Source organism: Rhipicephalus microplus, chromosome 9 (assembly GCF_043290135.1).
Source record: "Rhipicephalus microplus isolate Deutch F79 chromosome 9, USDA_Rmic, whole genome shotgun sequence".
NCBI classification, from domain to species: Eukaryota; Metazoa; Arthropoda; class Arachnida; order Ixodida; family Ixodidae; genus Rhipicephalus; species Rhipicephalus microplus.
Window position 1 is genome coordinate 12,649,765 of NC_134708.1, and position 11,436 is coordinate 12,661,200.

At 44.8% G+C, this 11,436-nt stretch overlaps 1 protein-coding gene across 1 annotated transcript in view; it reads left to right on the forward strand.

The window, feature by feature from the left end:
- The first annotated feature begins 1,842 nt into the window (after positions 1 to 1,842).
- Positions 1,843 to 11,436, forward strand: part of LOC119164864 (uncharacterized) — a 34,342-nt gene continuing 24,748 nt past the window's right edge. Inside the window, exons 1-3 of the mRNA XM_075874157.1 lie at positions 1,843 to 1,850; positions 5,922 to 6,082; positions 10,425 to 10,562. Of these exons, the coding sequence (XP_075730272.1) occupies positions 1,843 to 1,850; positions 5,922 to 6,082; positions 10,425 to 10,562 (307 nt within the window). The remainder of the gene's footprint in view (positions 1,851 to 5,921; positions 6,083 to 10,424; positions 10,563 to 11,436) is intronic.

Genomic DNA, 11,436 nt, shown 5'->3' on the forward strand with positions numbered 1-11,436 from the left:
AATATTCCAGGAAAGTTTTTTTTTTTTCTCCTTCCTGCGAAGTGCCACGGAGCTATCACCGCACCAAGCTTCACCATTCTTCGCAATGTGAAAAGCTTCTAGTATTTCACGTGTCAATTTTTCATGGCTTCTGCCAAAAATCCTGATTTTGTTGAGCACTGGCTTACATTTACACTGTCTACACTGAATGGCTAAATTGGATTGATTGATTGATTGATTGATTGATTGATTGATTGATTGATTGATTGATTGATTGATTGATTGATTGATTGATTGATTGATTGATTGATTGATTGATTGATTGATTGATTGATTTGTGGGGTTTAACGTCCCAAAACCACCATATGATTATGAGAGACGCCGTAGTGGAGGGCTCCGGAAATTTAGACCACCTGGGGTTCTTTAACGTGCGCCCAAATCTGAGCACACGGGCAATGGCTAAATTGGAGTCGGTTCCTTTCTCTAATGATTTAAGATGTTCCCAGGCCCTGCAATTCACACAACGATTTGTTGGTCTATGCACAACATCCCGCAAGTCAGTGGACTGTCTCCTTCTTCTTTTCCTGTGTTCGTTATTTCATTGGCTGGAATTTTTTTCTGAAGCAATGCACCAACTAGCCCAACAACGAGTATTATTAAAATAAGAAATGTAGCTATCTTTGAGGCGAGAAGGAATCAAAACATATTTTAAAAATAGTTGATAAATCTCATCAACTTTGTAGCAACTATTTTGTATTAAGTATCGTAAAATTACCTATATTTAGACAATTTTCCATAATAGTTTTCTTCGCTCTACAAGTTTCAACCAATGCTACTTCACCCTTCGTTGTGCACATAGACCATACACAAGTTGTCTTCTTTGTGTATAACATCTGTGCGTATTAAATTTGCGCGTTACATCGTATGAACTTTCGAGAACGACTAGTTATGAAATCAGTCCCTCAATGTTAAATATGTTTGATATTTCGTTTCTCGTAAATTATACAGGTTAAAATAAAACTCAGTTCCTCTTCGGGCTAGTGGGTCCTGTATGCATTAATTATAAAATACTCAATCAAATCCAAAAAAACATTATTCGAATTTGTGTCGATCTCTCAGAAACTTACCCGTTTGCGACAGTTGTGTAGCCTGGGTGAAAAACATCGGGTCCATACCCTTCCCCACCCCCCACCCCCGTCTGAAATTTTTTTCTCCATGACATAGTTGTCTTGCCCGGCACCACCACACCTCACTCATCCCCCCCCCCTTCCCCGAAAAATACTTCTGCCTAAGCCCCTGCTTTGCAATAACCGCTTTTTTCTTTCTTTTCGTTCAGATGAGCGTACACTACATATGATTTCATTCCTACTTTATGCTTGTGTGATATTCATATCAAATGACATTCAGCAGTATCTTATTTATTTTTGTATGCATTTTTTTTATTCACTACAGTCCGACCAATCAACCTCGTCGATATTAGTCAGTCTTCTCAAGCAACAGAATCCCCGCCATTGAAAGACAAGCTGCGTGGTATTTAGGTGACAATGAAGGCAGCTCGTGGTTCGAGCTCACGTGACAGAAGAAGAAGCATCGACCAGTGCCAAGCGTAGGCAGTGAGGATAAACAGCGCAAAGATGTCTTCGTCCCAGCCCAACAATAGCGGTAAGTGACTTCCTCATTTCAAACGCCCAGATCAACGTCCGTCGTACACGTCGCTGCACTTTTTATTCCAGGAACGCCGTAGTTAAGCTGAGACAACTATCGAGGGTAGTACACAACAGCCAACCTTTTTGGTGGAACCTGTTCACTAACACAGAATGCTGGTTTAGCACTATCCTTTGTACTTTCCTGGCATAGTGGACCATGCCAAGGTAGGTGACACCACAGATACACGGAAAAAAAAACGTCATTCGTAGCCACCTAGGGCGGGCTACATCAATTCGTCAATCAAGGTACCAGACGTGCGAACGTTTAAACGGGAAAAAAAGGTGTTAATTTCCGAAAAGTTCAAGAGAACGGCGTTGTAGGCGTAATAGGGGGGGGGGGGGGTTGAATGACAAAAGAAAGCACTAACACAAGTATTACAGAGTGGGTGAGTTGGGTTGTGTTGTTGCATCTTTTTCATGTACTGCAACTAATCGCCTGCATTTAAGATGCGAAGCAGCTCTTTGACGAGCCTGTGTAACGCTGTCCCGTACGTCCGCACAAAACCCCTTGCCGCAGGTGTTGAAGCGGTGCCAAGTAGGTCAAGTCGCAGCTGCACGTTGACGTCCCTCTCTCTTACTTACCCGCAGCAGCTGCCGGCCCCTCCACCTGCTCGCAACATACTACTCTCTCGCTTCACCCTCTCCACCACCCGCAATGCTGAACCACACGTCGAGTCGAAACACTAGACTGGTTGAATTGTGCGTCCGCAGCAGCCGTACGGACGCAGCCTGTCATTAGAGAGTTTCAGTACTGCGGAATGGTGCTACGTACGCATCACGCAAGCGCCTTGCGTTACGTGGCGTCGTTTGCCACTAATCGGCTTTTAGTACGCCGTAGTACCCGCGTACGTAACGAGCGTGAAGCGTGTTGCGTCATCTGGTAGATCAAAATAGAAGCACGTGTTGTTGACAGCCAATGTGAGCCAATCCAAGTGTTAGCCAGATTATGGCCATATTTTAAGCCACAGAGCCGGTCGGTGCTTGCCTTCGATGCCGCCATTTTGTAAAACGAAGTCTCGCGCTGTCGCGAACTTGTTCGAGAGCGGCGCGATCAGCTCATATACGTACGCACGCACGCATCTCATGCGTGCGTACGTAGCAGCTTCGTACGTAGCGCGATACGTGCGCGTTGCGGTCTGCGCATGCGCACTACGCAGAACGCGGCGTCCTTACGTACGCAACGCCGCCACGTACGCAGCGTACGCAGTACTAAAACTCTCTAATGGCTAGCGAGCTGCGTCCGTACGGCTGCTTCGGAAGCGCAACTAAATATGTCTACTCTTGCGGCTCGTTTAACTGCGATGAAACTTACATGAAACTCAACCCGCATCCCATGTCCTTGCGTTTTAAGTAAACGTTTGCTCGAGTAAACGATACACCGAATTCAGCTTCAAACCGTTTTCCGGCACCCGCGTCGACGCCTTTTTCAACCAGGTCAACGGCGTGCACATTGCTGCTGCTTCGCATCCCATCAGGGTTTCCTTTGGGGAGATCGCCTATAATTTTGCATGCTATCGCATTCATTGCTTCGCCAGGAGGCGTTGGCTTCGCCCTTGCGGCGAAACCCTCACTTTGTTTTTCCTTGCTTATGTCCTTTTTTCTCCACGCTCATACTGGGTCGTTTTATAGCAATACAACATCATGATGCAAACAAAACCACCATTTTCCCTAGATTGGTACGAACACCACTGAGCGCTTGTTCGAAATAGCTCACTCTCCGTAACACTCACTCCACGCACTGGTTAAAGCACTTTTGCGCTAATAATTGTGCCTATAGAAACGCTGAGCCGTGTTACCTTGAGGGCTGCTGGCTTTAGTGGGCCTTAGCCCAACAATAACCTCTTGCAGCCGTGTTACTCTCCTGGGCCCTTTCGTCACAGACACCAAGAAGACAGAATATCATATTATTCGTGAGGAGCTACTGAACAACTCTTCGGTGGTTAAAGGTTATTTTGATGCAACACACGCGATACACATCGCTTGCAAACTATTATGTATATTTCTATATTGCTCAGCCTGTACATAAAATCTGATCAATATATGATGATACAGCATAGAGCAGGAGTACGTGTATCGATACTATTGGAAGGGAACACCTGTAGAATATCCTACGTAACTACATTCATTTTGGTCTACGAAAAATGAACACACCCGAAAAACTGCGTGTGCGGAAGTTATTTATGGGGTTCGTCTAATGCCCATTCTCAATTTATTAACTTTCAGAGGACCAGCCACAGTAAGTGTGAATTTAGCTCTCAGTTACCCCTCTCAAAGTTTCCGTGTTACCTGTTTCCACCCATTCTTTTGCACTGAACTCAAATTTGTGCCTTATTATTTCACATACTATAAGCACGTTGATAATGGCCGTCGCAAATATTTGTCACCTTCCCCTTCGCTATATAGCCTTTCTTTAGGATCCTGTACATGATGGAAAATTAAAAAACAATGTGTGGGAGCGGGCTAGTTGGTATTCCATTTTTCTACAACTGAAGCGCAAAAAAAGTGTACAGTGGACGAAGGGAATAATGAAGATAAGTTCTATATATTATTGGTGCTTTGCAATAAAATATTAGTTGGAAGTTAGCGCTTGTCCTCGTTGTCCCCTTCGTCCACTCTACCTTTTTTTGCACTTCAGCTGTACAAAAGAAACAACTGTTGTTGTTGTTGTTGTTGTTGTTGTTGTTGTTGTTGTTGTTGTTGTTGTTGTTGTTGTTGTTGTTGTTGTTGTTGTTGTTGTTGTTGTTGTTGTTGTTGTTGTTGTTGTTGTTGTTGTTGTTGTTGTTGTTGTTGTTGTTGTTGTTGTTGTTGTTGTTGAATCATATATAAACGAACGTACGCCCCAGCATGCAATGTATAGGTGAACATGCAGGGCCGAAGATTTTTATAAAGAAGAATATCTCTTCGATTTCAAAAATTAACTGACCTGAACAGGCTCGAGCAATATGGAACTTAGCGCAACTAATCTAAGTAAAAAAACGAAAAAAAATTGGCACTTTGCTCAACTTGCACTGCTGGACTCGATAGACATGAAAACTTCTTCTTATCCACAAACATAAAGTCAGAAACCGGAAGTGGGAACCGGAAGTAGAAAGCAATCATGATCGAAAGTGCGTATTCAGAAGTCAGTTGTGTCAAACAGCTAAAGCTGGGATCAACAAAGAGCAAGCGGTGTCCGAAGCGGTTGTGTGTAGCGACAAGAGTCTGAAGTTGGGCGTGTTGGTGATACATGACTGATCACGTAGCGCGAAAAATAGCGGTTGCGGTGTAGCGGTTGCGATGCTCGCATGCTGACCCGAAGGACGCGGGTTCGACCCTGACCGCGGTTATCGCTTGGTGGAGGCGAAATGTTAGAGGCCTGCGTACTTTGATGTGTTAGTGCACGTCAAAAGGCACCAGATGATGGTCAAGATTATTCGGATCCGTCTTTTACGGCATGATTTATAATCTTATCGTGGCTTTGACACGTAGAACCTTATACAGTGTTATCGCTGATGATGTTAATATAATCATCGCTTAGACTTAACATCCCGAAACCGCGTTGGATGAAGCACGGCGTTGTGGAGGGCTCTGTACAATTTTGATCATAGAGTTTCCTACAATACTTACTAGAGGGAACTTTGGCGCTAGTGTCTACGGGAGCTGCAACGCACGACACTTCAACGAGCATGGGAATGATGGGTAGTATACAGACATTTTATCTAATCTTCGTACTTCTGGCCTGCCTTTGGCTCCGTGTGTGTTCATGTGGCTTAGAGCTTTTTTTCCTCACAAAACGAAAATCGGCAAATGTTCAGAAATTTCGCTTCACCACACTATCTTTTTCGACTTATTTTTCCAAATTAGGTCAGAAAGTTCAAAAGGGGTTGAATCTTTCTTTCAAAACAAAACCGAAACACAGCAGTAAACGAAGCCGCAAGTACAATTCGCCGCCTGCAAGTACGAAGACTAGGCAAATGCGTGTACTACCCATCATTCCCATGGTCACTGAACGATCGCAGCGCCAGAGTGCCCTCTAGTTAATTTCGAGAAACTCTATGATTTTGACCATCTGTTGTTTTTTTTTTTTTACGTGCGCGGGCATCTCACACAACACGGGGACTCCCAACATTACGTTTCCATCCAAATCCGACCGCCACGGTCGGGATCGAAATCGCCCCCTTCGAGTGTAATTATGATTACGAGCTGAAGAGGTTCGTTGAACCTCGCTTCCTTTTGTTCGTTCTACCCGGTATTCAGCGACAGCGACAGCGTGGAGTACAGCGGTGGCAGAGGCGGCGTGTACCGCAAGCGAAGCGGCAAGCTGTGCCTCGTCGTCGGTCTGATGTCTGTAGTCGTCGTCGTGATCGTCTTCCTGATCGTCGGCTTCATCAGCTACCGCGACGCGGCAGTGGCACAGGGTGAGAGCTTGCATCGGCAACGGGTAAAGGGACCATGACATGGTCAATCATTAATTCGTGGTTCCAGCAAAAAAAAAGTGGAGTAAAACAACTATTACGCCTATAACGTATATCATGAGTAGCGACACACAGTGTGCATAAATTGGTGCACTCTCCGTTCGTCATCTTCTAGCCCAACGTGACACGGCTGCGCAACGTCTCCCAGCTCCACTGTAGCGTCATGGCAGCGTCACTGGAGGATTACTTCAGTGGTGTTGGCAGCTACAAAACCAAGCGGCCAAGCGTGAAAGATGCTCATTTGCTTCACTACTCATACGAGCGTGGCGTCAGTATGCTCGACCGATGCTCCTGCTGGTGAAACGAACTGTTATTTTTCTATTATCGGATTCGTCCTTTCATCGACACGGTGGACTGTAAAAAAATATTGTAGCCTAAAAGGAGTCCAAGAAGTTGGTCGTCTCTTGGTTTATTATGCACAAGTCACTTGCATGTGGTAGCATTAAATTGTGCTTACTTTGTTATTCACTGGTAACGTTACACTAAGATTTGTGTCATTTTGGTTGAATTTATGCTTATAGAAGTCGGACGTTTTTAAATGCGAAGCATTTCTTAGCGAACTTCGGCTACTTTAAGCATATCTATCTATCTATCTATCTATCTATCTATCTATCTATCTATCTATCTATCTATCTATCTATCTATCTATCTATCTATCTATCTATCTATCTATCTTTCTATCTATCTATCTATCTATCTATCTATATATCTATCTATCTATCTATCTATCTATCTATTTATCTATCTATCTATCTAGCCGCCTACGACTTTTAGCTCTCCTGGTTCTTTCGATAATGGTATCGATACCAAACTTGGTATGGCATAACATGACTGTATAAAGAACACATTTGACTAGTCATAACATGAAAATTATGACATATCTGTCATAAATGTCATAATTTACATTTCATGGTCCTGCAGCTCTTGCGGTGGTTTCGTTCACATTGCATGTTGCAAAACTGGTATGGTATGACATGATTGCATGGCGAACACGAGCGACATACCCTAACATGAAAATCATGACATGCGTGTCATGTAACAACATGACTACATGTTACACCCATGATGCGCTGGCGGCCGTTTCGCTAGCGTCACATATACCGAATTTCGTATCACAGTACGTGAATTGATTACAAAGGAATGTGACAGGTGCAAACATGATAATCGTGAAATGCGTGTCATGTAACAACATGACTACATGCCACGTTTATGATGCGCTGGCGGCCGTTTCGCTAGCTTCACTTATACCAAACTCGGTATTACGTGACGCGAATGGACGACATAGGTAAATGACACATCCAAACATGATAATCACGACATGCGTGTCGGGTAACAACATAACTACATGCCACACTGATGATGAGCTTGCGGCCATTTCACTAGCTTCACATAAGCCAAATTTGGTATTGCGTGACGCCAATAGATGACGAAGGTATGTGACAGGTGCAAACATGATAATAATGAGATGCGTGTCATGTGAGAACATGACTACATTGCACAGACAAGGCGCCAATACATTTCGACGTGACGTGATGCGCGTCCTCACCGGCGTTCATTTCGTCGCGTCACGGTGGCGTTGCCTCGCTAGGCGCAGGTCCTGCCATACACTCGCAGGAGCGCGCCGCGCTACGTTGCTTTGACGCATACGCGTTTCAGCGCGTCCGGCGTCCCTCCGTCACGAAAAGAGGGAGACGCAGTGCTGTCTGGGTAACGCATAGGCGCGAAATGCAGCATGCCGCATTTCGCGCCGCTTGCCGTCGGGCCGCGCCGATGGACGCTCGTCGCGCCTGGCGTCTGACCATAGAGTGCTCGCGTTTTAATAGCGTAGCGTCGCTGTGCCCAGCGTGCACGCTCGTCAACGCTACATTGGAGTATAGTGAGCCTTTCGTGATGCACTCGCTGCCGTTTTGCTAGCTCCACATAAAGCAAATTCGGTGTTATATACGTGACGTCGTTGGATGACGAAATATATGACTGGTTGGTGCAAACATGATAATCCTGACCCGCGTGTCATGCAAGAACATGACCACATTTCACGCTCATAGCGTGCTCGCGGCCGTTTCGCTAGCTCCCCATATACTAAATTTTGGTATCCTGTTACGAATAGATGACGAAGGTAAACAACACATGCAAACATGATAATTATGACACGGAAGTCGTGAACGGCAGCATTTGCCTCCTCTCGTAACGTTGCGCTGATTTTAAAGTGACATATCAACATTTCCCATTCGTGCTTCGCATATCACCTGGGATCTGCCAATTTTCTTCGTTCTGCCCACACCCCTCAAAACGCTCGAAACCATCACTTCACCCTACCTACGGAGCTTGTTCGGGACTCGCTTGCAGGATTCCGTGCTGAACGGTTGTGTGGCCCGCGATCTCCGACACCAGCGCCGCTCTCGCCGATCGGCCCTCCTTCCGCGATTTCCTGGCATCGTGTAGCTCTTTCCGATCAGTGCTCCGTCCTCGGACTCCTTCGATTGTGTCCCCTATATATTTTTATTGTTCTTTAGGCTTATGTTTTTTTTTGCTGGTCCCCTTGGCAAAGTGTACTTTTTTTCCTTCTGCATTTGCGTGAAGTAAGCTTGAACATCAATTTCAACTTCGGGTCAGCGGCTATAAACCCCGGCGACCAGCATATTGCCAAGGCGTGTGTGACGTCATACGCTCCATGGAGCGGGGCCATCGTCTTCTAGTGAATTAGAAGTGTGGCAGTTTGGGCTAGTTGGTATGACATGACGATAGTTATAGCGTGAGAACAGAACGACGACAAAGACGTCGTCGTTCCGTTCTCGCGCAATAATTATCGTGTCCTTCTTGTCTCTTTGTCGTAGTTCTGTTCTCGCGCTATAACTATCGTCTTTTAGTAAACTTTCAACCACCGAAAATTGCTTACTCTAGGTACCAGGCTGAAAAAATCTCGTTTGCCGGAATGCAGAATGTCGAACAGCAAGCAACTTGTTACGTCACGACTCACGAGCACACCAGTGTTGCCCGACTCCCAGGCTGTACACGTTTCTATGAAAATATTCAGTTATAAATAGAGTGACCAACCAAATGCTCTAAAATTTTCCCAGCTTGTTTGCGAACGTGCGAGAGTTAACCCACATAAGACAGACTATGGCTGAAACTAGGTTGCATGGCCTTTTCTCGCCAAAGTGCTCGCGAATGATCACCTTTTTATTTTTAACGATGAAATATTAAACGGGACCTGGGCTCTGAATTCCGCGTCGAAAGGATCCAGATGGAATAAGGACAGGTTTATTACGTTTACAGCATAAAATATTACTTCCTGCAACTTATTAATTCCTGCATTGTAGCAGCTCACTTTACGCTGGGACTGTACTCTCGCTTCTTTCTGTTTAGAAAAAGTTTATTGCCACAAACGTCAATAACACTCAACAGAACATTTCTTTCTTAGACTCTCGCTTTTTTCTGCCGATTCCCATTGTATCCCAGAATTACGGTTCTACTATTAGCCAAAATGGTTGATTGGGCGAGTTGGTGATACATGACTAATTATGAAATGGAAGCGCACAACGTTGAAGCAGACGGAAGTTAACTAATCAATCTAAAGCACAGTAAGCGATGGTAAGGTAGGGCTGACGCACTAAGATATTCTATCGGTGTTGCCATTTTTGGTCTATGCTTTGGTGTTATCGTATGTGCCTTGACACTGTATCATCTTTTAGTATATATTTCATATTTTTTCCGAATAGCGCTTGTCCCTGTCTTTCCGTCTGCTTCAACGTTGTGCGCTTCCATTTCATAATTAGCTACTATTAGCGCCTATATGAACCCTAGTAACTTCTTCTTTCATCTGTTGCACTGCCTATATGTATTGCTTTGTCGCATTCTATATTAGAGAAAGTCTTGCCCTATTTCCACATAACGCACTTGTGCTTATTTCATTCAGAGTTGAAATTTTAGAGTATCTCATGTGCTTATTTCATTCAGAGCTTAGAATGCCACTTTTTATTACACATAGTCGAAGCGTTAATTGTCAGGGTGTATATTTGTGTACGAGCTGTAATGCTTTGCATATCTCAACTTATTCATCGTCTACATTCGTGATATGACGTGAAAGAAAGCTGCTCCACCTCCATAGGTCGGCAAAATAAACGAAACTCACGCACATCTCCTCACGAGTCATATTTTTCGCTTTGAGATAATTACGCCACTCATAGTGTGCTTTTCAAGTCGTACCACGCTTTTTTTTTTTTTCGCGAGCAAGCGTATACATTTGAGTAGCACTGTGTACATATTTCCTCCTCGCCGCTTCTAGCGCGCAATGCCGGCGCTGCGCAACTTGCGCCGGGCAACCCGGAGACCTGTGTGAACCCGTGCCGTAGTCCGCACTTCTTCTGCCACCCAGCCTCCGAGAGGGACGAAAAGGGCTGCTTTGAACCTGGATGCCCCTGCTGTGAGTGTGACTGCGCTGTTTATCCACGTGCGGCCAGATATCCGCAATCTTGTTCTGTTCTTTACCGAAAGAGCACATTCAATAGGGCCAGTCATTCCTACATCGGCCATATTCGGGGGCTTAGGGTAGAAGGCAGGGCCCGTAAACCCCCCTCCCCCTCAAACCCCTTTAATTTTTTTCGCCATGGTATAGAGAGCGAAAATTGACCATTTCATGAGGGCATCCCCCTTCCAACCAAAAAGGTACCCCCCCCCAAAAAAAAAAGGAGATTTAGCTATGCCCCTGGCTGGTTTGGCCGATGTATAAGCTTTACCCCACGTCAACAGTAGAATACTAGTAAGTTGTATAATACGGTACGCAAATATGGTAACACGGTGCGGAAGCAATCTTCGACGGTAGGAAGAAAATGTTCATTGCTGTGTTCTTTCCCGTTGGTTATTTCAAATTTTTGCTTCGCAACGAATGAAAAAAAAAATGAAAATGAAGCAGTGACCTGCATTTGGTCTCTCCATTTCCGCGAGTTAAAATGGCAAGTAAACAGCAGTTTCTGGCGCGCAACATTACGATCATGTACAATTATGGACGTTTATTTTTTTTCAATTTGAATGTAAAACGTTACTGTCGCTGTGCTGCAGTGAATGTATGTTTATCTTATATTGTTACCTGTACTTGAACATGCTCCGTGATTTTTCGCACCTTTAGCAGTGTATCGGTAAGGGGTCTTTCTCGGGCAGTCATATCTCCCTTTAGCCCCTTCAACCTAGACAATGACTGTCTGAATAAAGTTCAAATTGAATTGAATTCAATACTCGTAATGGGGGTGGCGAGCTCGTTAAGCTGTCGAAAAGCAGCTTTGATTCTGCGCTCCTCTATC